This window comes from Mesoplodon densirostris, chromosome 2, assembly GCF_025265405.1.
Source record: "Mesoplodon densirostris isolate mMesDen1 chromosome 2, mMesDen1 primary haplotype, whole genome shotgun sequence".
Taxonomy (NCBI): domain Eukaryota; kingdom Metazoa; phylum Chordata; class Mammalia; order Artiodactyla; family Ziphiidae; genus Mesoplodon; species Mesoplodon densirostris.
In genome coordinates, this window is record NC_082662.1 from 59,425,208 (window position 1) to 59,452,560 (window position 27,353).

Genomic DNA, 27,353 nt, shown 5'->3' on the forward strand with positions numbered 1-27,353 from the left:
ATTTCATCTTGTATTGTTTTAATGAAAGTTAGGCACTAATTACCTGTCCAGTTGGTTTGGAGTTTCATTCGTTTGGCCTCTACTGAGCTTTATACAAACCCTTTCGTTATTTCCTTTACCTTAAAGCTCTGGTTCTCAGACTTCAGTGTGTGTCAATCACCTGGACAGCTTGTTAAAACACTTATAGTTGCCGAATCCCATCCTCATAGTTTCTGGTTCAGTAGGTCTGGTGTAAGACCTGAGTATTTGCATTTGGTGATGCTGATGCTGCTGATCCAGAGACCATAGCTTAGAGTGGGATGCTCTGAAAATACTTTAATTTGACTTTCTGCTTTTCAGAGTTATCTTATAATTGAATTATAAGAATTCATTTTTATTTCCTTTCCTCCATATTTTGAAGTAAAGTTTGTATCCATTTCACCCCATTATTATTACTAATATTTTCATCCAGTCATATCCAAGGTCTTATCTATTATTAATTCATGCATCCTCACAGTACTCCCCTGAGATAGTTAATTGGTTGTAACTGTGTTTTATGACAGACCAGGAACAGTTAACCCAAGAAGGTAAATCTAGAAAATGGATATAAAATCTGTGTTACTAGATCTTATTAATATTTTATGTTATTTTTAAAATAGGAGATTATGGTGGGCTCCATGTTTCAAGCAGAGATTCCAGTTGGCATTTGTAGATACAAAGAAAATGAAAAAGGTGAGTTATTAGTAAATTTACTAATTTATAGCTGAATTCATGCTTTTGAATTGATGAACTGTTTTTATAATGGGATAAGAACATGACAGTTTGTTACCCCTCTGATTTATGAAGAAGACCTCTGCACCAGTATCTGTAAGAAATAGTTTTCTGTTTCTCCACTTCTATCCATAGAACTCTAGCCAAAAAAGAAAGAAAAGTGAATGCTTCTTTGGTATTAGATTATTAGATGACTTAAAACATTCCAACTTTTTATTTTTTTCGTATTTTAAGTACTCTGAAAAATATGCCCTTTTATAACCTTTATGATTTATATTTTAAAAGGTTATTTTGTTTCAGTGGAAGCTGTTGGACAGGTTTTAAAAAAAACAAGTAAACAACTAATATAAAAAGTTTATTTGCTTCTGAAACTTTTAATATTACTAAAATTGAGTATTTTGATGTTTGTGTATTTAAAATACTTCGGAAAAACAACTTGTATACTTAAATTTTACATGGTTTTTTTCATCATTTTGTCTAAAAGTGCTAAGGTAAGTCACAAATAATAAATATTTAACAAAAACAGAATACTTGAAGATTTTTTTTAAAGTGTATTTCAGATTATCTGCTTTGGGAGGGTTCCAGAAAGAGAGAGAGAGTGTGTGTGTGTGCGTGCGCGCACGCACGTTTAATGAGTTTTCATGTGCAGTGTGACATCACTCAATGCTAGAACTCTATCATCATTTCTTTATTTCAGTTTTCTTTTCCGCACTTCACCTTGCATATGCAGAGCCTTTGGGAGTTGTAGAAGTCGTCTTGTTTGTTTTCTTTTTTAGCATTCCCTCCAAAAACTTAATTTATATTCTAAGTATGCACCTGCTTTCAGGGCAGAGCAGCAGATCAGAAGCAGTTAAGGGAACACCACAGCCTAGTAAATTCTAGTGACAGAAATGTTTTAACACAACAGTAATAGCTTTCAAGTTAATTTCTGCAACATACAGGAATGTTAAAGGTATCAATATGGAGTGACCTTGTTGTATATTGAAATTCTGTGCACAGTGTTTGTGAATACATTGTAATTGTGTGCAAAAATGAATGATCCATTGGCTTTTGTATATTTTTATATGTGGCAAGTTAATATTATGGCTAAAGATGGTTTTAATTATCTCTTAATATGTTTATCTTTTATTTTAACATGTTTGCATTGTCAGATATCACAGTGAATAAGTGATCACAATCTCCAATTTTGATTTACTGTTTTCCATTTTAACATTTTAGAAAGCAATTTTATGTGTGTATATATATATTTTCTTTCTTTCTTTCTTTTTTTTCCAGAAAAGCTGTGGTTTATGAAGCTTTCTCACTTTGAGAAATTTAAGCGTGTTATATTGTATGAGGATCAGATGCATTTACCAGGGTTACTGCCTTAGAGGAGTCACTATGGTTCAGACCCTTTCCTCATCTTTGTAGTTCTAGGAATTCAAACTTTGGTCATGATATCAAGAATTCGTCTCCACTTAGGTTAACCTGTGCACACAAACCAAATTCTTGTAAAACTATTAGGTAAACCACACTGTTAGAAATAAAACTGTCAAAGGGATAGTACTGATTAGTGCCTTTTTCCCTTACAGCAAAAGTTTCGCAGGGTATTTTTCATCAGTTTGGTGATCACATTCAAAAGGGAGAGCATTTGGTTTGGGTGATTTTGATAACAGTGCCACAAAACTTAAGATATCTTGATATCTGAACTGTAAGGAATTATTCGGCAGTTGGATTAGAATTTTTCATTGCTATAAGGAAACCCTATTACTGAGTATCCTAAAAAGACATTAACTCTTTATCTTAAATGTATGTAAATGATCATTTATACTCAATGAGTATATTATAATCATTTGTTTATTCATCTTTGTATCCTTAATACCTTGGGAGATCCTTTTCGCATAAGACACTTCATAAACATTTGGTAGCTGAGTTATTAGGTGGGTGCAGATAGTGTAAACAGAACGTATGTGGAGTCAGTAAACTTGAATCAGTATCTAGGCATTGGCCATGGACGTGTTACTTAACTACTTTTTTCTCGTCTATAAAATAGCAATCACCTATTATAAAGCTCGTTGCGAGGATTTACATGTGATGTTTTTATGTGTAGTGCTTAGTGGCATAGTGTTTGGCACATAGAAAATGGTCAGTAAGTGGCATTAATATCCAAAAGATGATTAATCTTACCCTTATGCTTAGGTTTTATTATTCAGATTTTCAGAAAGTATCAAATTTATGCTCTTTTGCTTGCAGGTGACAAAAACTGAGTTCAGTTAGCTTTAGCAAAAAAGAATTTACCTGATTGCTTTACTGGGAAGTTCTGGCTAGTCTGGCTTCAAATAAAACTGGATTCGGGATTTTTATGATATCAAGTGTCTCTCCTCCCCCTCTTTCCTTTATTGTCAGACAAGCTAGGATGGCTACTGGGAGCTCATGACTTATACTTTTCACTATTCTAGCCAGGAACCAGGAAAAATGAGAACTTCCCCATCCCCCTTTGCTCCAGCAAAAGTCCTAGAGAGAGCCTCTATTGACTGAGCTTACGTCTTACCCAACCAGAAGTAATTACTGTAAGCCAAGGGATGAGTGAGTACTCAGGCTTGCCCTGGCTCGTTTATTATCTCTTGGGGCTCCAGGGAGCAGTGTCAGCCCTGCTCAGACTGTATGAAAAGGGTTTAATTCCCCAAAAAGTGCTGGGCGTATGAAAAACATGATTTTTAAAGTTATGTGGGTGTTTTGTTTCTCCCACGTACTAAAAACTGAGTAAATGCTGCAGCTTTGTGATAATACTAAATAATTCAAATACTTGGTAAACATCTTACAATGCACAGGACCCCTTCCCCCAAACTAAGAAGTATCTGGCCAAAGGTGTCAGTAGTGCTGAGGTTGAGAATCCTTTACTAGATTAGCTGAGAATTAGATGGGCTACTTAGGAAAAAAAGTCAAGAGAAAGGAACAAGGTATTCTCAAATTTTCATGCTTGCATGACGTAAATTTTAGAGTAAGTAAATGTGGCTAGGAATTACAAAGCAGTGAATAGCAAAGGACCAGGTGAATTGTTGTTTATAATGAATATTAGGTGAATTATTGATTCTTAAGTTGCTTACTGAAAAATGAACACATGTATTACCCTTAGTTAATAATAATAATACTGTTGAAACAGGCAGTTCAATTAATCTACACATAGGAAAAGCTCAGCTAGACAACTTAAAATTCATGTCATTAATCACAGTGCAACCTTTTAAGAATGTGGAAACCTCTATTATAAATCGCATTATTACACCTTGCTGATTATGTTTCAGCATTTTCATTCTCATAATATATTGATTAGGTAGAATTTTTACTTGGGCATTAAAAATGGAATGACACTTTTTTTTTAACAGAAACTGGAGGTTTATAAATTTCTTCATTTATTTATTCACGTTTATTCTTACTCACTAGGAATTTCCCAGATTGCAGAAGTTTTTGATTTTGTGGTGGTAGTTTCTCAGTTTTCTACATTTGTCATCTCCATTCCCACCCCCAACACACATATAATGAACTTTGTTAAACTATTTTGAACTCATTTTTGCTTATCTGACACACTTACTTTTATTACTTAAAATACCATAAAAAGCACTTCCCCAGTTAACAACCTGTGGTAATATACTAGGAGAGCTCTTGCCTTCTGAGACTCTTTCACTTATTTATAATCACTTGTAAATTATATCTTTCAGTAGTATAAGGTGGATATATTTATGGTTGCTGTTCTCACCTCATTGTCATTTTTAGTATATGCATTAAATGAAGTATCATATTCTCAGGGTTAGCCTATCTGGCTGCTAGTCACAATTCTAGGGACCTGGCTTCTCACTTGGCGCCATCTGGTGATGTTTGTGTACTCAGTTTACATAAGCATATCTCTGTATCCTGTGACTTGGGACTTCCAGATTGATTCTAGAAGTATCTCTCAGGTAGTTTGTGCTTGTTTCATAGGCTCAACATGGGGTATCTAACTGGGAGAACACTGGGGACTTAGGGACCCACCCTCCATTGTCTTCTTCCTGAATCAGGGTTTCCTTGTAAGGCATTGTCCATCTCCCACTCCCACTCCAAGAATATAAGAACTCTAGTGTGCTCCCTTTGGCAAATAAAGGCTGAGCGCAGACCAGAAATCAATAGCAGTATATCCAAATTCACCTTTATCATATCATGGGAGTTTTATTGTATTTACAGTTTGGAGTTTTACTAGGATTGTACCAACAGGTTAGAAAAGGAATAAGGTTTATTACTAAGGAAAAATTTAAAGTGTATGTGTGTAGTGGCAGGGGAGTGGGTGGGGACAAGATAATTTATATGAAAACACTTAACATAGTACCTGGTATGTAGGAGATGTACCTTTGTTAGCTGTTAATTCCTTTTCATAACACAAGGAAGTTTGACACTGTCAGCTATACTTTGTCTCTTAAATTCATAGTCTTTGTCCAGCTGGCTCCTTTCTGTTGGCATTTACGTGATTATGTCTCATGCCTTTAAAAACCAACAAACAAGCAAAACCAAAAACTTTCTTCAGCTATGCTTCCTCTCTAGCTACTGTACTGCTCTATCTCCTCCCTCACCATGGAACTTTTCAGAAGAGTTTTCTACTTTATTTCTTTACCTTCCATTTCCTCTTCATTCCTCTCCAGTATGGCTTTGTATAGAAACAGTTCTTGAAACATTCCCATCTTTGTTAGTAAATCCAGTGCACCTCTTCAATTTTCATCCTACTTGTTTAACAGCATTTAACCAATCTATTACTCTCTGAAACATTTTCTTCCCCTTGCTGCTATGGTGCCACACTTTTGATATTTCTTCTGTCTTGTGACTGTTCCTTCTTAATTTTGTGTGTGTTTTCATCTTCCTGTTGTTTAGGATTCCACAAGGCTCTCATCTTAGTTTCTCCTCCATTCTTTCACTTATAAAATTTTGGTGAAATTGGGGCTTCAATCTTATTATAATGGAAATTTTGATGAAACCTAAATGCTTTTTTAAAAGAAGTAATGACTTGTTTTATGAAAATGATTTATGCTTATGACAATATATTTTCAAGCATCATGGAAAAGTACAGAGATGTAAGAAAAAATTGTCCCAAATCCTACCACCAAGAAATAAGCAGTGTTAACATTTGGTGAGCATTCTTTTAGACATCCCTATTCAAAAATCATAATTATAGCTAACATTCATTGAAACTTATTTAATATGTGTCAGAATTGTTTTAAATTGCTTGAAATCCTTACAGCCATGTATAATAGGATTGTTTTCCCCACTTCACAGATGAAGCAGAAAGAAGGGAAATAACTTGCTGGGGTCATACAGGTAGTAAGTGTTGGTAGTGCTCTTCAAAACAAGAGAGCTTGGAATTTGGTAAACTCAAGCTAAGTCAGACTACATCTGAAAGGTGCATCAAGTGGTACCTTCTGTTTAGATTGCTTAAATCACTTAAGTTATAAATATTGCCCCAGAATGAAGTCACGCAAGTAGTGGGACAACACTTTACCTCTCAGTTCTCAACAATTTGGCTCTAAGTATGGGTTATTTGTTCAGTGATATGTTTTAACACAAACTATCTATTTTTGGCATTATTTTTAACATTATATTTTACGAATTTAGTATATGAAAATGATGATCAGCTCCTGTGGGACCCTGAGTACTTACCGGAAGACAAAGTGATTATATTTCTTAAGGATGCATCTAGAAGAACAGGTGATGAGAAAGGTGTAGAAGCAATTCCTGAAGGATCTCACATAAAAGACAATGAACAGGTACATGAATAAGAAATAACTTACAATATTCCCAAAATATATTAACCACATACGTTTATAAGTTTAAGTGCTGTCACATTTAGTGCTATTCTATCCACCAAAATTCCTTTACAGATGGTCCCTGACTTAACGAAGTTTCAGCTTAAAATTTTTTGACTCTATGATTGTATGAAAGCAGTATGCGTTCAATAGAAAGCATACTTCGAATTCTGATCTTTGCCCAGACTAGTGTTGAATATCTCTTGTGATGCTGGGCAGTGGAAGAGAGCCACACCTCCCGGTCAGCCACGTGATCATGAGGGTAAACAACTGATACAACCATTCTGTACCCATACAACCATTCTCTTTTTCACTTTCAGTACAGTATTCAGTAAATTACATGAGATATTCAACACTTTGTTATAAAATAGGCTTTGTGTTAGATGATTTTGCCCAGCTGTAAGCTAATGTAAGTGTGCTGAGCACATTTAAGGTAGGCTAGGCTAAGTGATGGTGTTCAGTAGGTTAGGTGTATTAAATGCATTTTCAGCTTACAGTATTTTCAACTTAGGATGTGTTTTTGGGGACCCATTGTAAGTAGAGGAAGATCTGTAATGTCATCAACAGGGAGTCTGAGGTTTATAATCAGCATAAGATATATAGTATTGACACACTCATTGGTATGACTTCAGCTCAAATAAAAATTTTGATATTTTATTTTGCCTGTATATATTTTTTATTAGGCTTTTTGAACTTCCTTTGCATATCCCATAGAATCTGTGGATATCATCAAGTTGGGAATACCTGTCTGGGATAATGTTATTCTGTATATAATAGAACAGTGCCTACCATGAACCTAATAGCAGCATTATATACTTTTTTGCCTTTTTCACCAGGGTTTTTCTTTTCTGATTTGTTTTAAATTGTCTTTGAATAGGAACCCCAAAAAACCAAAAAGAAGGGACTTGTGATTATTATAAAATGATTTCTTTTTATTTATAAATTCCTAGAGTACCATGGCCACCAGTAGAGTATTTGCTTGTCCATTATTTTCTACATATTCAGAGGCAGTTAATTATCAGGAATGAATTATGTTTGTTTTTCTTTAGTGTTCTTTATGTTGCATTTACTAGAATTATTTGTCCTCCAGAAAGTACGAAAACACTTGATTCTGAAAAAGCCTTTACTCTCTTAAGAAATTGTAGCCTTGAATTGTTCATAGTCCAGGTTACATACTGAAGCCTTTTATTTTTCTAGGCATTATATGAATTAGTTAAATGCAATTTTGATACAGAAGAAGCATTAAGAAGATTAAGATTTAATGTAAAAGCAGCTAGAGGTAAGCATAAATATTAATTTTTTATTTGTTTTCATGATATAGCAGAAATTTAAAATTTAAGCTTTTCAATTTACCTAGGTATATCCTAAATTTAATAATACTAATCTCTGAATTCAGTAAATATTTGCTGGAGAACAACTTGTTATAACTTGTTAAATAACTTGTATATAACACAAGTGTTACACAAGGCATTATGGGGAATGGGGTTAATATTGTCCCTTTCCTTTATGGGAAAATAAGGCCATTTAAATAAAAATATATAATGCCTTTCAATTTTAAGACATTTTTATAAACATTTTCCTATTTGATCTTGGTAATGATCCTGTGAGCTAAATAAGGTGAAAGATGTTAGCTTCACTTTAAAACTGATGAGAACTGAGGTCTCTTAGCTGAGGCGAGCATAATTCATAAATAATGAAGCCAAAACTAAAATCCAGGTTTTTCACTTTTTTACTCCAAACTGGCTCTCACCCCACTTCACTAAGAGTACTATTTATATATCATTATGTAACGAATGAAAGATTATTCATTCGACAGAATTGGAGGGCCTACTAAACTGTGGGGACATAACTATAAACAAGGTCCCTGACGTCATGGTGCTTAGAGCCTAGGTAGGGAAGCTGAAAAATAGTTACGAGTTCTTCCAAGGAGAATTAGAGGGTGCAATCCAAACTTATTGCAGTGGGACTTAACCTAGTTGGGGGAAAGAGTGAGGCTGTCAAAGAAAGCTTCTAGAACAAAGTGATATTTTTACTGGGCTGTAAATAGCTAGGTGAAAGGGGGTTGAGGTAAGAGGCAGGAAATAACTCTAGACAAAGGGAAGAGCATGCACAAAGTCTCTAAAGTAAGAAAGAACATAACGAATTAAAGGAATTGAAAGGTAGCTGGTTTAGTTGGATCATAAAGAATAAAGGGGAAATGGCACAAGCTGAAGTTGGAGAGTCAGGGACTAAATCATCCATTATTAAATAAGGAGTTTTTGTCACTATCTTTTTCAGCCATCAATAATAGAACTCAGGAGTAAAATACTTCCCTCATTGTTACCAGAAAGTTACATTCTTATTTACAACTTTGTTATATGCAGCATTTGGGAGAATATTGTTTAACAGTTTCCCCTCCTTCCCCCGCCCCCCAATTTTGTCAGAGGAATTATCTGTTTGGACAGAGGAAGAGTGTAGAAATTTTGAACAAGGGTTGAAGGCCTATGGAAAGGACTTTCATTTGATTCAGGCTAATAAAGTAAGTGATGATATATGTTGTCTCTTTTATTAAAAGAAATTTAGTTAACCTAGATTATATTAAATCTTCTATTATGTTTTCTAATGTTAAAGGTTCAATAATGAATATTTTAATACACTGGTATTTAGAAAATTATAATAAGCATGCCTAGACTTCCTGGCATGTATTTGCCAAGTGACTGTTCTCAGTGTATGATATTGGAAGCCTTTAAGTATTAGACGTTTATAACTATGTTCATCAGCTTCTGGATGGGATGTGTGTATACACTGTAATTACTTAAAGCTATTTTCCACAAACGTTACAGATTCTTTTTTAGGAGGGTCTTACTTGGAAACTTTAAAGCATTTTTACCATGACATTATTTATAATTAAAATGCTTTTTACATTTGCTTAAGTCCTAAGTGGTCTAAAATCAGATACTTAATATTTAATTTGGTTTTAATTAAGATTTTAATTTTCCAGAAGAATATCTCAATAAGTCAGCTTTATTATACATTATATAATTTTATAATTTGACAATTTAGCATAATTTATCATGCCATATGGATAATATCAATCATACAGTGTCAATGTATACCCAAAAAACCTTCATAAGTACTTGCAGATTTATTCTTAGGTTTAATTCTCTTAAACTGAAATCAGGTAAGATTTTAATAGTAACTACACAATTGCATAGAATAGAAAAATGTGTTCCTAGGGGAAATTAGGACAGGCAAAATTAAAATCTCAGAATGTAAATATAGGAAATTAAGTAATTTCTAGGTTTATAAATATCACATTTTTAGCAAATATAAATGACAAGGAGCTTGGCTTTACATGTTTCCTTAAGGATGGTGTGTAAGATATGTGATGGCTTATCTAGGATGATGCTGAAAGTATCTGGGCTTATGTGGGCTTGGTTCTGAGGCTCTAAATAGTCTGTCGTCACATTCTCATATTTTATACCTCTGGATGTGATCCGATGGTATTCACTTGATTTGTTTCAACACATATTTAACAGTATTTTATGTTCCATAAATAAAATAGTTGCTTACAAATCCTTTGAGTTCATTTTTCTCATTTTTGTTGTTCTTTAGTTTATTCTTGATTATTTTGTTGAATTTTGGTATTTGACATCAGACATAATGAGAGAAATTTTGAGTCTTAGCATTGATGTGAAAGGTGTATCCAAATCATCTTAATGTTGTATCCAACATTAAGGTGTTGTATCCAAATCATCTGATAATTTCCAGTATAGTGAATACTCTATGAAAGGAGTGCATTATGCTAATGACTGTTTCATGTAATGGCTGTGCATGTTTCTGATTTTAAAAAAACAAATTGTCTCATGGTTGAAAGGGACAACGTTTTGGGAAAGAGTTTTCTAGCATTCCTGCTTGAATTCAAACACTATTGACCAAACCATGCTGGATTATCTGTGGAGGGACCCTTGGGATGATAAGCTGATGTAACTGGAAGGAGCAGTCCTTTTTTAAGGAATAAGAACTTATTAGGTGACTTAAAACTATTAGCCAAAAAAAAAAGTCTTAACATAATATTGAAAATTAGACCTTGATTTCTTTATAAATATTTGGGATGGTGATAGTTCAGTGTTACAGAAGTCATCCGACCTATATACACCTAGTACACTAGTTGTTCCAGTGAACAAAGGGAGGACAATAATTCTTAAGAAGGAGAAGACATTGAAGTCCAGTGAAAACATTAAGGCTTTGTTTTTACACCTGGAATTGAAGTTTGGATCTTAATCATAGGTTGTATTATACACACCTACTTGAGGATTTTTCATAATAATGTTAACTTTGCATGCTACAAAATGTGTTTGTAATTTTTGCTTTCAGTAACGTACAGTTGACTTGACAATTGTCTACTAGAAATAAGATTCTAAAAAGGAAGCAAAAAACAGCTTGAGAAGATGACTGTGTTTTTAGTTTTTGTTTTTAAAGCCCTGATAGCTTTGTCTTAAAGCAACATGGGCCAGAGTCATAAAGTGCAGTCATAGGGGCAGAAAGAAAAATATATGTCGCATAACAAAATAAGGATGTCATAAAATTGACCTTAGGTGCAGTCAGTCCCACCGGATACCTTCTTCAGAATCAGAAATTTATGAGTTAAAGCATATTATCTTGCATCCCAAACACTCATTCAGATACCTTTTTAACTCCCAGTATTTTATATGCATCATCCCTACCAGCTCTCTAAGCAAAGTAGCAAAACAGGAAATTTTGTCAACATCAGTTGCCAATCTCATATGTTTAATATTAGTAAAGCCATTCAGTTGCCCAAATAGGTATAGCACAGTAAGCCACTGGAGTAATTTAGTAAACAAAGTATTAGCATTACTATAATAGCTTTTAACTCACTGGGGAATACTTTCAGCCTTTCTAGAAAGTAAGTAACTGAGTCTGGATCAGTGTTGGAATTAGTAAGAGAATCCTTTAAATGGGAATTTAAAGGCAGTCTCCCTAGGCGTTCTGTGAGTAAAAGTATTTGCAAATTGTTTAATAACATTATTTTAATTCAAATGCCACTTCCAGACATTTTCAATAAAGGGGTATTTATTTTATAGTAAATGAACATATGATAGTCTCTTTAAAAGCATAATGCTATTGACATATATACACTACCAAATGTAAAATAGATAGCTCGTGGGAAGCAGCTGCATACCACAGGGAGATCAGCTTGGTGCTTTGTGACCACCTAGAGGCGTGGGATAGGGAGGATGGGAGGTAGATACAAGAGGGAGGGGATATAGGGACATATGTATACATATAGCCGATTCACTTTGTTATACAGGAGAAACTAACAGCATTGTAAAGCAACTATATTCCAATAAAGATGTTTTAAAAAAAGGTTAAAAAAATAGCATAATGCTAAATATCTGAAGACCTGTTGCCAATGTATTTTTCTTAATGGGAGTTCAGCAAGAGTAATTTTTAACACGGCTGCTACAGTGTTGTATTTTATAAGTGGTATTATGTATTACTTAAAGACCAGCTAAATTTGTTTTCAAGCTTCAGGTATTTTTCATGCGATAACTCCTTTAAGGAGGAGATACTTGTTAAAAACAAGTATTTGTTTCTTATAGGTTCGAACAAGGTCAGTTGGTGAATGTGTAGCATTCTATTATATGTGGAAAAAATCTGAACGTTACGATTTCTTTGCTCAGCAAACGCGATTTGGGAAAAAGAAATATAATCTTCATCCTGGTGTCACGTGAGTGTATTTTTTCTTTTGAGTCATATTTTTGCTAAGCTTTTCTAAATTTTTCTTGAGAAAATTGTAATTTTTAGAATCTTCTTTCTCTTAATAGGATAAAAGTTTACATTAGTTTCAATTTATCCATTTATTGACATCTTCATAGGGCATTTGGACTTTTCAGTGTCTTATAAATACATGGTAAACTACAGTTCATCTTATTTGAGACAGCAAATTTATCAAAGCGAATGTTAAGGGTGTATGTTTTCAGTAGTATTCCTGAGAGGAAATGGATCAGAACAGCTGTGAAGGCATGTTTTTGTTAAATTCTATTCCATTCAGTATAAGCACATACAGTTTTGATCTAATAACACTGAGAGAGCAGTAAGAATAGGAGAGACTATCTTTTCTAAAACTTATAGGGTCATATGCCTAATAGAGGCCCTTTAAAGAGGAAGGAAAATTAATATTTTTCCTTTCCCAATCTATTTTTGATTCTGGGAACCAAAATCAGATTTGGATATAGATGATATCAAAGGGAAAAGACATAGGGCTATAATAAATCAGGTAAAATTGCATTTTCTTTTTTATTACAAAGTTTTTTATAGAGAGGTGCACATGTGCATGATGACTTCCCTTTCCCTAAATATTCTGAAACCTTTTCCTCTAACAAATAATATTTAATAAGTAATGCACCTTTAGCTAACTCCCAGTGATAGAGGGAGTATAGTTTATTATATCCTCTTTTTAAGCAAAATGCCTTATATGTCTAATCCATTCCCCATGCACCAAATTCTCTTAGCTTCATTCAGTCTAGCTGTGGAATGAAACACTGTTCCCACTCCCACTAGCAATTTGTTACTTAAGTATATAGTACATAGAGTATTGAACCCTTCATTTCACGTGAGTTGCTCTAAAATGCTGATGAATTGTGGTGGAATTGACTTTACCATATACAAATTAACTTTGCCAATACCTTGAGTATTCCCTAATGTTTATGGAATAAAAATAATGCAAAGTTGTGACTTCATTTGGTCACCATGCACCACTAAAGTTCTTAAGCCTGGCCAAATAACTGCCTTTGGAAGATGTGCTTATATGCATATTTGCTTGTGCTTTTCAAACTTCTAGGCTGCACTGTTTCTTGGTCATGTTCATTTACAGGGGTCTCTGCTGGTCACTTCCTTGGAGGATCAAACACTCTAAAATCCAAAGCAAAATTATCTAAAAGGGAATAAATGGGTATGATTGCCCCTGGAAATCATGAGACATTGGACTCTGTGCCTCATTCCCCCTTGTTCAAATCTCATAATGAGTAGAATTTTATATATAACAGTATTCCAAATTTTATATAATTGCTTACTGTTATCAATTTATAGTTAAATTTGTACTTATTGGTAGTGTTGAGGTACAGTGATGTAGAACTAGATACAGCTATCTAGTCTTCAGTGTATATCTTAACATAGTCAGTTTTCAAGCTATTCTATAGGGAAAAGCAATAGTAACATCTTTCATTTTTTTCACCCATTTCAGAAATAATGTTCACACATGAACTACAGGCAATCTGTCGTCATCAGCAGTAAGAACATAAGAATTGCCATGCTGGGTCAGACCCATGGTTCATCCAGTTTTCTCTTTCAGAAAGCATCACCAAGGGAAGTGTTGTGGGCTGGCTTAGTTGGTCCTCTGTGATGTCAAGCTCAACAGGTTAGGTAGGGATGTGCTGCCAAACATTTTAGTTTTTCTAATAATCTCTCCGTAGCTTCTGAAAACTTTTTGAAGATACTTATATTTGTAACCTTGATTCTCCTTAAGGTTTAAGTATTCTGTAGGTGGAGTAGTCTCAGTTAAAAGTAATCCCATATCTTCTCTTTTCTCAGGCTTTAAGAGTTAACAGCATGTTCCCTGGTGTTATGGTAGGAAGTGAAGAAATGCTTTTCCCCCTAGACAAGAATACTGTGTTTTTGTAGGCTTCAGTTATATCCCCTCCCGGGTCTTTTATAAAGTTTTTTGTTTTTTTAACTGAAAACTATAATTTTTTACTCCTACTGGTCCCTTTTAGCTGTGTTAAATCTCCTGTAAGAAGCCATGACCAGACTGTATATTCCAGGTGGGGAGAAATTGTGGTTTTCTGTAGGCATGAAGATATTTTTCTAGTTTGCTTCCAGGACCTTGTCTTTCTATTAATAGTTGCACTTTAAGTGACCGCACAAAACATTAAGTTAATGCCTTTAGACAAAAATTGGACTGAATTTTAAAATTTTCCTCCTTAGTCAGAATCCATAGTTAAGAGCAGATTATCCTGAAAGTTATTTGCTCATTTTTCTGTTACATTGTTACCTAACATTTGTTCACCAGAATGAAGCACATTGCCACTTTTCTGCCTATAAATGGCCTTTGAAAGATCCTACTGTGGATTCTGTCTATTCACTACCTACCTGGCAGAATTGGTAGCCATATGCAAATTGAAGATTTTGCTGTAACAACCTTGCAAATTATTTTTTTCGAAGTAAAACTTAACTCAGCATAACTCGAACTATTTGAATGCTACTCCAGCCTCCTGTACGGTCTACCTGACTCTTCCTTTCTTAAGCATTCTGGATGCCGTTAACCTTTAAGAAATAATAGTAATAAGTCTTTCACAATATCATTGTTATATTCAGAAATTTAAAATAATTTTGATATCTAGTCAGTTCTAGCTTCCTTTGCGTGGCTTTTAACATCCTCCATTACCCATTCCCACTATGCCAAATTTATTTCCAACAGTTCTTCCTCATGCATCATGTTTCTGTTAGCTTTAGCTTCTGAAGTCCCTTCATGCTCATTCTGTTTCTGTGTGATTTGTTACATAATTGTTCTGTAATGGTGAATGACATAAAGCCAAAGAGATCTTAAAAGACCATGAAATTTCATTCCCTCCATTTATAGATGAGGAAAATAAGGCCTAGAATGTTAAATTGATTAGTTCGTGGTCATATATGTTTCTTTGATATGTGTTAGGTTGTACTCTTAACCTGTTGGAAGCTTCTTGAGGTCAGATTCTACATCCCTATATTATAAACTACACGTTTATAATGTATGCCCCTGTATATAAACTACAACGTGATCACGTAGTTTGAGATTAAAACTATAGTTACTAGTCTGTTCTAGACTGTTAACCACAGACTTTCAGTAAAGTCCCAAGCCCTTCCATGGTTTCCTTGTCCACATTCTTACTTACCCTGCTCACAAAATTCTAAAAGATAAGATTTGCCTTACTATTTCTGTTATACTTATTCTGAGGGAATTTAAAAATAAATAAATAAATAAGGTATTTTGGGTTTTATTGCACTTCTCCTCTGCACCGTGCACAACTTAGGCACTGGTGGTGCAGTGATAAAGCAGACTAAACTCCCTGCTTTCAGGGAACTATTCCAGCACAGGTGATGGCTGTAAAGAGCTAGAGAGTAAATGTTTTAGGCTTTTGCAGGCGTTAAGTTCTCTTGCAACTACTTAGCTCTGCTATTGTTGTGAAAAGCAACCATAGACACTATGTAAGTGAATGGATGTGGCTGTGTTCCAGTAAAATACTGTCCACAAAAATAGGTGGCCAGCCCACAGGCCATAGTTTGCCGACCTTTATTATAGTGACTCAATAGTACTTCATAGTTCATAAAACACTTTGCTGCACATATCTTATACAACAGCCCTGTGTGGTAGATAGGTCATGTATGGTTACCTGCATTTTATAGGTAAAGACACTAGACCTGAGAGAGAGAAGTATTTCATTCAGATCTTCTAACCTCAACCCAGTGTCACTTACCACAAATGTCTTCCCATGCCATACAGTTAGGAATGACTTAGGGAAGGAAGTAAGCTCACCTCTAACAATATATGGGCAGATACAGCTGGCAGATAAGCCCAGGAACTTAGTGAGTTTATTATAGCTTTAGCTCTAGCAGAAAGGTAATATAGAAGGTAACAGGAAGGTAATTCATTATTAGGTCCTAATTTGTCTTTCAGGTATTGCCACAGCCATCAGATAGTCTTTATGAGCTTTACAATCCCAATCTGTGTCTGTTCAGAAATTCTCTGTACTCCTTCTGATTGACATCATCCCTGTCTCGTCATTTACAGATTTCCTGATTTTAGTTGGGCCCCTCTGATCACTTGCCTACAGTTTTTAAAGTTTTAAAACTTCCTATAGGTCTCTAAAATTTGCTAGTGTAGAGCACTTACATATTTTTCCTAGAAACATGTAACCAAAAGGAGCTTTCCATTTAAATGTTCAGACACTGGTGTCATAGATGAGGCACTGGAATAAATGTAAGTGAAAATTAGGATATATTTGCTAATAAAGCCTTCTAAATTTAACCTCAGTCAATTTTAATTTTCAGCTGTTCTTAATGTAAGAAAATAATTGTCTTATTATTTTACTCAATTTTAAGGGATTACATGGATCGTCTTCTAGATGAAAGTGAAAGTGCTGCTTCTAGTCGAGCACCATCCCCTCCCCCAACTGCCTCAAACAGTAGTAACAGCCAGTCTGAGAAAGAAGATGGCACTATAAGCAATAGTAATCAAAATGGTAAGCAACCAAAGAAACACTTAGATTTCTTCATAGTGATGGGCACTTTTCTTTCAGTAGCTAGGAAAAGTCAGTTTTGGTGTCTCTTAAACTTCCAAAGCAGAACTAAAGTCATAATTGTAAATACCAGATGAAACATAGTATCAGCATACATATATACTAACACACAGAATATGTACAAGTCAGTTGGAAAGAATTCCCATTGATATCACTAAAAAGTACGTTTAATAAAGTATACTATCAACAGTGACCATTTCTTTTAAGAAATTAAGAAAATAGCATCTGTTTTCTTATCAGGTTGGAATGTCTAGATATAAGTATTCTTGTTAGGTCTTAGACCAAAACTCCAGCCATTTCACATCAGAAATACACAGATATTTATAAAATACTTTCAGAGCTTATAACACTTTATTAGGAAACTGCTTTAAGCATATAAGTGAAAAGAAGCAGATAACAAGGGCACTTTTTAAAATATTTTCCTCCTTGATAACAATAACCTTGAAGGATGAGTAAAGATAAAGCAGGTGTTAGCCTGTGCATTAATATTGTACAGAAACATTCATTTTTATGTCCATGAAAAAGAGAAGCAAAAAGCATACTAATATGTTTGAGATACAGATAGTGTTCTTGTTTAAAATATACAGTGGACCAAGGATCACTGAGCTGATCAGTAAGACCTAGTCAGAGAATTATCTTGATTTCTACTTTAATTAAAATAGTCTTAAGTAAGACCATTGCTAAGCAGAAAGTAATAAATCCTCCAGTCCTTTTTAGGAGGAAACTGGTGAATTAGAGACAAGCTCTGCCCACCTGCATTCTGATGTAACAGCTTTAGGGGAGGGCCAGTGGAGAGCTAACCTCCCCCTGACAGAAACTAGAAGAGGAAGAATTTGAACTTTGTTCTGACCTTTGCTCTCACACTGGCATTTAATATACTGTGGTGAATATACTTTGTTCATTTAATGACCCCTCTCTATTCCCTCACTACTTCCCCTCTAAGAACAAGCCAAACAAACAAATATTAGGGCCCAGCCATTTCCTGATTCAAGAAGGTTCATTGACATGATTTCTAATGCCAATCACATCCATCCTGAAGTTGAATAAGAAGCTGAGACTGACTTTGGGACTAGGAGTGGAAACTCAGGGAGGCAGACGGTTGGTAGTACAGTCAGCCCTCTGTATCTATGGGCTCCGCATCTGCAGATTCAACCAACTGCATAGCAAAAATATTTGAAGAAAAAAAAAATTCCAGAAAATTCCAAAAAGCAAAACTTGAATTTGCTCTGTGCTGACAGCTATTTACATAGCATTTACACTATTAGGTATTATAAGTAATCTAGAGATGATTGAAAGTGCATGGGTCATATGAATTTTTCATGCTGTTTTATTTTATATAAGGGACTTGAGCATCTGTGGGTTTTGGTATCCGAGGGGGTCCTGGAACCAATCCCCTACAGATGCCAGGGACTACTGTATTTCTGTCTTTTCTTATTTGCTGATAACACCAAATAAATTGTTTCCCTTTCTTTTCCTTCTTTGTTTTTTAACCATTTGATGATAACATGCAGTTAGCCAAGGAAGAGTGTTCATAAGTTACTTATAAATTACTCAGCCCAGAAGCCATTCCCATCAGGTACATTTAAGATTTCCAGGTTTTTCAAGGAAAGGAAGGAACTTTGCAACCCAACTGTCTTTTTTTTTGTAAGGGGCTTTAATTCACGTCTTGAAATCTACTAGTGCTTTTTGACCTAATGAGAGTGTCACCGCGCTTCTTGTGCTTACTATGACAAAATCATTCCTCCACTGTCATATGGCACGTAATCCCATAAGCATACATGACTTGAGTGCACCTTTGAGCTGGGGAAATAGTATATTTTATTTGACCAAAATGTGTATTTGAGGCTCTTGTTCTTTATAGTGAATATTTTTCAGAAAATTAAATTTAAATTAACTCCAGTGGCACATTCTATATTTTACATTAAGTATTTGCAAAATTTCTCCATTTTGCAGTCAACTCTAACATGACCTTTTGTCACTTCATTAGAGTAATTATACTCTTTCTTTTCTCAATCTATTATAAAGGAATTTGTGTTTACCTTTAGCATTTTCAAGTGTATGCTTGGACAGTGCAAGCATTAATTTAACATTATGACAGATTATTTAAATCTGTTTAGATAAATATAGCATATGATCTTTACCCTTAACGCATAATACCTATAGATTTACATTAAGAATGAAAACGTCATATCATCTTGCTTTTTATATATGGCAGAAAACTCAGACTTCTAAAGAAAGAATATAATTTTTTCATGGTTTTAGAAAGTTTTGGCCTTTTTGCTAAATCTGAATAATTTATGCATATCTTTGCTTTAACTCAGCTTATTTAGACTGCTGGATCCATTGCTTATTTGTTGCCACGTATAATACCAGCATGCTATTAATATATGCCAAATTCTGTTCTTAATTCTTTACATTTATTAACTTATTTAATCTTCACAGCAATCCTATAAGTTTGTTGTTATCCTCATTGTATATGTGATGAAACTGAGGTACAAGAGAGTGTAAATAACATGCCTAAGGTCACACAGCTACTAAAGTAAATAAAGCCAGAATTCAAACCATATGTATACACAGATTTGATACCTCACTTGCTCGATAAAAAGTTATTTTACAGCTGTTTATAGCTGTGTTATAACAGTTTAAAATTTAGCTTTTTAATATTAGCAGTTTCATTCATGTTTCTTCCAACTTAGGGGTGTCATCTAACGGACCAGGTGAAACATTAAACAAAGAAGAAGTGAAAGTTGAAGGGTTACACGTTAATGGACCAACAGGTGGAAGTAAGAAACCACTTCACACAGATATGGATACTAATGGTTATGAAACAGATAACCTTACCACTGACCCAAAAATTGCCCATACGACTGCAAGAAATGAAAGTGATTTTGATGAAAAAAGTGAGAGACCTGCCAAAAGGCGAAGGGTGAACAGCAATGGAAAAGAAAGTCCGGGTTCTTCTGAATTTTTCCAAGATGCAGTCTCACATGGAAAATTTGAAGATCTTGAAAACACAGATGACTAAATTTTAGACTTATTTTACTTTCTTTGGAGTAAATTCTGGTGTGACTAAAGTTTTCAGGGTTGATGGGTTACCTTAAAAAGTTGACTTCCTTGAAGCAGTTGGTTAAAATTTGAAAACTTGAATTGTCCTAACTTTAGTAAATAAGATTTCATAATTCTGCCTTTTTCAGACTTTTTACTTTAAAATTGTGAAGGCCCTTTTAAGGATATATAACAAATAGTTTAGTAAATTTGAAAGCTATATCTGTACCTTCTCATTTGATGTATTAATCCTAAAATTTCACTACAAGATACTTTTTGCTCAGTTTGATGGCAGAGAAGAAAAAAACAAGTTCAAATTTCTGATTAACACCAATTTTTCTGAGTTTCTTGAAATGTCTTTTATGACACATTTTTCTTCTCCATACAAATTGAGTTATCATTATTAAGGAAACCCTTATGAACCCTGAAAGTTATGCTAGCATGATTTTTTTATATATAGAAGTTTAAAAATAAACCAAGTCAGGTTTGTATATGTAAAATTGTTGACATCAATGATGTCTTTCCATATTCTTATCTGGGCTTAAGAAATACATTCTGTATTTTTCCAGATTCTTTGTAGCCTTTGGAAGATTTTTACAGTACATATGTCTTGACTGAGCTGTCCTTTCTTAATACAAAAGCTTGTATAATTTTCTTAACTTGTACAGTTGGTAAACTTTTATGAGAGGAATTGATATTCTAAGTCTGTCAGCTTTCATTTTATTTTGCTAAGGTTTTTCTAATGAATTTTTAAGTGTGTGTGTAGTAACTAAATCATGTTTCTTATATCCAGGTGGTAAAAGCATTCAGAAAGGATTGTGAGCATTTGTTTTTTTCAAGTTTCTACTTAAGGACAAATAGTTTGAGAACTCTGAAATTAAGCATGATACTTAGATCACATAGTTTGTTTTGCATTTGCTGTAATTTTCAAAATTATTTTTGAAGCAAGACAAAAGTTTAATGTTGGCTTAAGTGCTTAAATGTATCATGCTGACCAGAATCCTGTTCAGTTATTTTTATATGCATTACAAAATTTCCCATTTTTGCATTAAATAAACAGGGGAAAAGGTCAAGTGATACTTAGATATTGGCACACACAAGGAGTTGGCAGGCAACAACATTGATTTTATGAGGAAAAAGTGATAAAGTTAGACGTTTTTAGACTTCCAGTTAACAATCCAGCTTTTCAGATTTGATAGTGTATTTCCAAAATGAAAATAAGATATTCAGTAACCATTGCTCTGTGTGATTACAAATAGGATCATCCATTTGCATAGCCTTGCAATAGTGCCATTTTATTTTTAGTGCAAAATTCTTGTTTAAAAAAATGTAGTTTTATACAGCTGATAGACCAACCTATATCCAAACTTTTATAAAAGATTATTAACTATTCTTGTTTTATCACACAGGCATACCCCAAATGCTTCTGCTGATTCATTTTCAGCCATCAAAGAGCCAATGCCTTTTTAAAATAAATCTTCTGTGGTCTTGTTTTTAATGGCTCAACTGTCTAATGCAATTGAGTAGAGGTTTGCACTGAGAAATTATGGTTTAGGCCTTATCCCCCATGAAGTATTACTATTAACCTATGTTCAGACTGCTTCCCTCCACCAATGTGAACAACTTTTTCTCCCCAAACAGTGTTAAAAGCCACTTTACAACACTTGACTTCATATGATGTAGATTCACTGTTGTTATATACATATCCAAGTAAATCAAAGTTTTGGGTGGAAGTGTTGAGAAGTGTGAACTTCTTGTTTTTATTTTACCTAGAACATTATTTATCCAGAATGGCAGCTTTAGCAGGTGGTCACTATCCATTTTCTAAATCAGATTTTATTATACGAATCCAAAGTATCCTAGCTCTTTGTCAAAGGTGGTCTATAGAAATAGTGATGATGAACTTTTTTTAAGTTGTTGCAATATTAGAGTTGCCATTTTCACCTTTTTTTTGAAAGATGCATTTTGTTTGCAGGTTTGTGAAGTTCTTGCAGACTAACATTACAGGAACATTTTAAATACTCAGGCATGTTTGCAAATACGGCACATGTTGTACACATGTTAGGAAATTCTACTTTTCTTGATCTTTTTAAAGTATGCCTAATGAAAGACATTCCACTATTATAATACATAATGCTCAGCTTTTCATAGAGAAATATTTAATTGTATTTTATGTTTATACAGGTATTTCACACAGTACTTTGTTCTTCATAATGCAGCCACTATAACTTGATAAGTCATTGCACTACTTTAAAAATTTTTAGTAATACCATGAATTTAATTTGCTTAAGATTTAGTAAGTTTTATAACTCTTGAACTCTTGACAAATTTCATTGGGAAAAGAAGGCTTTGTTAATAGTTACTTAGTCTCCCTCACCCCATACCTACCCCCAGCAAAGCACTATCTATCTTCATTTGGAATGGTTTTCTGTTTTATGATGATGTGCTTTCAAAAGAGTTCAAAATTTGCAACTCAGTTCAACACAAATCTGTTGAGCTTTCAAATGTATTTGAAGTAATATTTAAATAGACATTTAAAATTATGAATTAGATGTTTAAAAATTTATGCATAGTAATTTTGCACTATTAGGAAATTCCCTTTCCCTATTCCCTGTCTGCCGTTCTGAATATGCTTATTAAAATATTTTTTTAAACATATTTGCCTACATAATGCTTTGTGAATGATTTTTATTAGACTGAGTAGGTTTTAATTATAGATTTTAAGTTTGTATGATGCACAGTTTACAGTGCAAATATATACAACTTCTGTTCCTTCTGCTCCTAGACGAAGTGCGTGAATTAGTGTTTCGGTGGCTCCTGATCCCTTTTACCTCATGGGTAAATGGGTGGATGATGTATTTTTGTCTTTTTTCCTCCAGAGAGATCCTTTGGTCTGTGGACCTCTATTCACCTGTTTCTCTTCCTCTGAACTATTTAATTAAAAACATTTTTTTCCTTCTTTTGCAGTGCAGTGTATATATCAGATTTTGCAAAAAAAACTTTTGTCACAGTATTTTATTTACTCTCAATGGAAAATTAAGAGTGGGCACTTTGAAAATTGGGGCTGATGAATTTTCATAGGCAAGATGTGTGCTGATGACCCTAGGTGGTGTGTAACCGGCTCTATATCACTACTAAATACCAAATCAGAAATAAAGGTTTTCCTAACTATAATACATATTCATAAAAAGTGCCAATGTGGAAAACCATATAAATCTCTCTCCCTAAAAATGACCTTCTGTATCACATAAGTGTACTGATTATAAACTTTTTATCATAAAATCGACTCTGCTCTTTAATAAAGTTTATCCTTTGCAGAATCTTAAGGGTCATACCCCCCCAGTTATGGACTGATTTTATGTATTTAAATATCTGCATTAATCTCTGTCTTCTAATACCAATTTTCTATAACCTTATTTCTTATTTACCCTTAGTACTGTGCTGGCATCTTTGACATCTGTATGTGTGTGTTTTTCCTTTTCCGAACATGATTATCTTAATTTGTTTTTATACTAGCTTCTGTGACTTATTTAGGATACATAATATACAGTTGACCCTTGAACTAAACAGGTTTGAACTTAATGGGTCAATTTATATGCAGATTTCTTTCAGTAGTAAATACTACAGCACTACATGATCCATGGTTGGTTGAATCCATGGACGTGGGACACTGGATGAGAGAGGAATTGTATACGGAGGGCAGACTGTAAATTATACGCGGATTTTCAACTGCATGGAGGGTTGGCGCCCCAGCCCCTGCGTTGTCCAAAGGTCAACTGTACTTAAAATGTCATTTTGCTTGTTGTAAGAAGTAAACTCGAATGTACTTTTAAAGTCTACTTCTTATTCTGTGAAGAACATTGAGGAATTGCCATATAAACTGGACTTGAATTCTAATTCTCCTTTGTCCAAATTGATGGTAAAGTTTTCTTTACATTTAAAGTCAGTGGTGACAAGTTTTCATCATGTTTCCATATACAGTATTCAACAGATATTTGGGCCTGTACTTATGCAAGCTACTATGCTTGGCTTATGGCTTCACAGGTGTGGCATGTCCTCTTCAAGAAGGCATTAGGTAAGTGCAACAGTAGAAGTGCATGCTGAGTACAAGGAGGGCACAAGGAGAGGAAGAGCAGGCACCATCTCAGGGAAATGAAGAATTAATGACTCCATGCCCTATAATTCTAGCTAAATAAGATTTTCCTCAAACTTAATATATTTGTTAGAAATTAAGCAACATAAAATAAATGTACGAGTCCCATAAGAAAGCATTTATTTTTACCATTTCCTGCAGGGCTGATACAACAGCTGTGGATTATGCACGACTCACCCCTTTTGTCATTCACTGTCCAGGGAGCACTACTGTAAGGTGGGGAGGCTCCTGATTTGCTAAAGAAAGAGGAGAGGTGAGGCCTAATCTAAATTTGGCCTGATTATACAATTTCACTTTTTGCTATTATCATCATTAACATGGTTGACTGAATGTAGAGCTGGTTAAATGTGTCTTTCTGCACACCAACTAGAACATGTTTGCCGAGTGAGTTCAGGTAGGTTCTAAAATAAATGGTTTTGCTCTTTCTCTCCAAAAGACAATGGACTTTCAATGTGAGGAATATACACTTAAGCTTTTTTTTTTTTTTTTTTTTTTTTTTTTTTTTTTTTTTTTTTTGCGGTACGCGGGCCTCTCACTGTTGTGGCCTCTCCCGCTGCGGACGCGCAGGCTCAGCGGCCATGGCTTACGGGCCCAGCTGCTCCGCAGCATGTGGGATCCTCCCAGACTGGGGCATGAACCCATGTCCCCTGCATCGGCAGGCAGATTCTCAACCACTGCGCCACCAGGGAAGCCCCCCACTTAAGCTTTTTAAGCAGAAAAAGATCTGGACCCTGAGTTAGGGTGGTTTGCTTTCAGAACTGAAAGAAATGAAGCAGAGAATGGCATCAGAGCCATTTTAAATTCCTGAGCCACTTTAAATTCCTGACCAGAAAATCTGTGTTGAGGGAAAGAACTCGCCCGTAGTCTACCCTTGTCACCAGTTGTGCTTTAGCTGAGTGAACATGAGAAACCAGCTCTGGCTAGGAGCTACTGTGGTGCCAGTCATTCTGAGTTTGAATACTCCATTAATCCACTCTGAACACATATTTGTAGATGGTGGAAATTTGGATTGCTGGTGGTTCTGAGCTTTCAAACCAGCCTGAATTCCCGGCTCCATGAACTGCTTTGCCATGTGGCTTTGTTACTGCTTTGCTGTCTGCATCTGCCTCCAGTGTTCAGCAGACAGGCGGTTGCATTTCAGAAACACTATAAACACAATTGGGCTGTGTCTACAAATCTCCTAAGTGGCTAATGCTAATACTCGGCCAAAAAGGATGAAACAGCTCATTTAGCTCTCTCATCTGCCACAATCTGTGTCATACCTTTAAGTGAAAAGAGCAGGATGACCCCAATTTTGTTAAAGGGATATATTTCATGCATATGTATGGTTAGGAAAAACAATGAAGGCCATATGCCAAAAATGTTAGTTATTTCTAGGTGGATTTACATCGGTCTGGCTCTTACTAAAGACTTAAGTCTTCTATGTAGCACTAGTCACAGGGGCCATTTTGGCTTTGTAGGATTATCACCCCCTTGTGATCGTAAGCCTCATGAGAGGAGGGGTCATGTTTGTTTTCTGACCATACTCTCAGAAGATGGACCCACTCGATTTCCTTATCTCTGATTATACCTCCATTTCAACCAAGGGATAGTCTAAAATATGCACAGTTGACCTTTAAACAGATTTGAACTGTGTTGGGTCCTCTTATACGTGGCTATCTTTTTCCAATAAATATAGTACCTGTATTTTCATTTTACAGATCTTGAAGTGTGGGGGAAGGTTAGTGTTTGATTGGAGATCACAATATGTGGAATCAAAAGAATTAGGGTTTGAGCCCTGATTCTATCCAAACTCTCAGCTTCCTGCCCTTGGGTTAGTCATTTACTAATTCCTTTGCTTTGGAGGCAGAAATAGCAGTACTTGGATTTTTGACTGCACAGGATTGGGGTAGGCACCCCTAACACTCCCACTATTCAAGGGTCAACTGTACTTTATTCAGAATCCTCCTATTCAAGCAGCCTTTTCTACACCATGCCACCTCTTTCCATCCCACTTATCCAAATTCAACCATATTTCAAGATTTCTCCTCTTGATTTGGCCACTACTTTTGTCATACATATTGTGCTAAATAAACAGCTGAACTGCCCATCTGTAAAATAAGCATGATACCCACAGTGCCAGTATCACAGGGATTATAAAATCACACATGGGACATTTTTTTTAATCCCCAGAAAGTACTAGATAAAGACCTAGTAGTAGTACAGGTCTATAATCCCCTATCCAAAAATCCCCATAGCCAGAATTTTTCAGATTTTAGGGAGGTAATACATCTGTTCCATAAAAGATCCATGGCAGGGTATAGAACCTATGGTAAAAACACTTATGTCCACAATAAAATGTATTCGTATTCATACAAATTTCAGGTCAAATACTGCTGCCAAATGAGTTTGCCAACAAACTCAAGAAAAAACTTGGTTTTCAGAGCAATGTGAATTTCAGAATTACAAGCTTGTAGTAGCCTTCAAATTTGGTAGCAGTCACTTGGCAGTTGATTCCAATTTCCTTTACTTTGTTATGTAACTGGCAAAGAGGAAGGTAAACAGGAAGCCAAAAGTAAAATAGCAGGGTGTGCTTTGCTAGGTACGGCAGCTACAACAGAACCCTGTACACTGGTCCTTCCGCAGAGCCAAGGAGAAGGCTGTACATGAAGCAGCAAGTGGGTGAGAGGAACCTGCCAGAGCCCAGATGTAACCCTTCTGGAACCTCCCACTCAGTCCTCTGATTTTATAGAAGGGAAAACCTAAGGCCCAAAATGGAGAAATGACTTGTCCAAAGTTTAACAGCCTTAGACTGAGCTTCTTAGACAAGATCAGATCCCTCTCTTTCTTTCACGACACTTAATAGTTATATAAGTAGGTATTCGTGGCTAGGGCCATGGGCTCAACCTTGGCCAATCAGTCCCTATGGCCAGGGAAGTGAATATTATTAGCCATCCTTTAGCCAACTCATAAGGTGGGAGCTCCTTTTGGATTCACTTGGCTAGGACAGTTGGGGAAGAGCCATTCCCTCAAAAGGAGTATGTGCCGATCACAGACGAAGGGTCATTAGGCAGCTAAAACAAGCCTATTGCAAATAATACATGTACCATTATTGAGTGATTGCCATTACATGCACTGGGCTAAACACTCATAAACCAATCTCACAACGATATTTCCCCCAATTTACAAATGGGGAAACTAAGCCACCTTGAGAAGTTGAAAGACTTAACCTTTCCAATCATTTGGATTTTGTTCACTTTCTATTTTTCCAAGTTGGATCTTTGCGTT

The 27,353-nt window shown here is 35.1% G+C and overlaps 1 protein-coding gene across 10 annotated transcripts in view; it reads left to right on the top strand.

The window, feature by feature from the left end:
- The window catches only part of MIER1 (MIER1 transcriptional regulator), a 56,375-nt gene extending 32,635 nt beyond the window's left edge, over window positions 1-23,740 (top strand). For 8 of the 10 annotated variants that reach the window (XM_060089924.1, XM_060089926.1, XM_060089931.1 and 5 more), the window contains 7 exons: window positions 639-711; window positions 6,361-6,512; window positions 7,749-7,830; window positions 8,975-9,069; window positions 12,155-12,282; window positions 16,692-16,831; window positions 19,585-23,739. In XM_060089924.1, coding sequence (XP_059945907.1) covers window positions 639-711; window positions 6,361-6,512; window positions 7,749-7,830; window positions 8,975-9,069; window positions 12,155-12,282; window positions 16,692-16,831; window positions 19,585-19,913 — 999 coding nt within the window. In that variant the 3' untranslated portion in view covers window positions 19,914-23,739. Of the gene's footprint in view, window positions 1-638; window positions 712-6,360; window positions 6,513-7,748; window positions 7,831-8,974; window positions 9,070-12,154; window positions 12,283-16,691; window positions 16,832-19,584 lie in introns of all 10 variants that reach the window. The other 2 variants (XM_060089933.1, XM_060089929.1) reach the window with 2 other exon arrangements.
- Window positions 23,741-27,353: the final 3,613 nt, after the last annotated feature.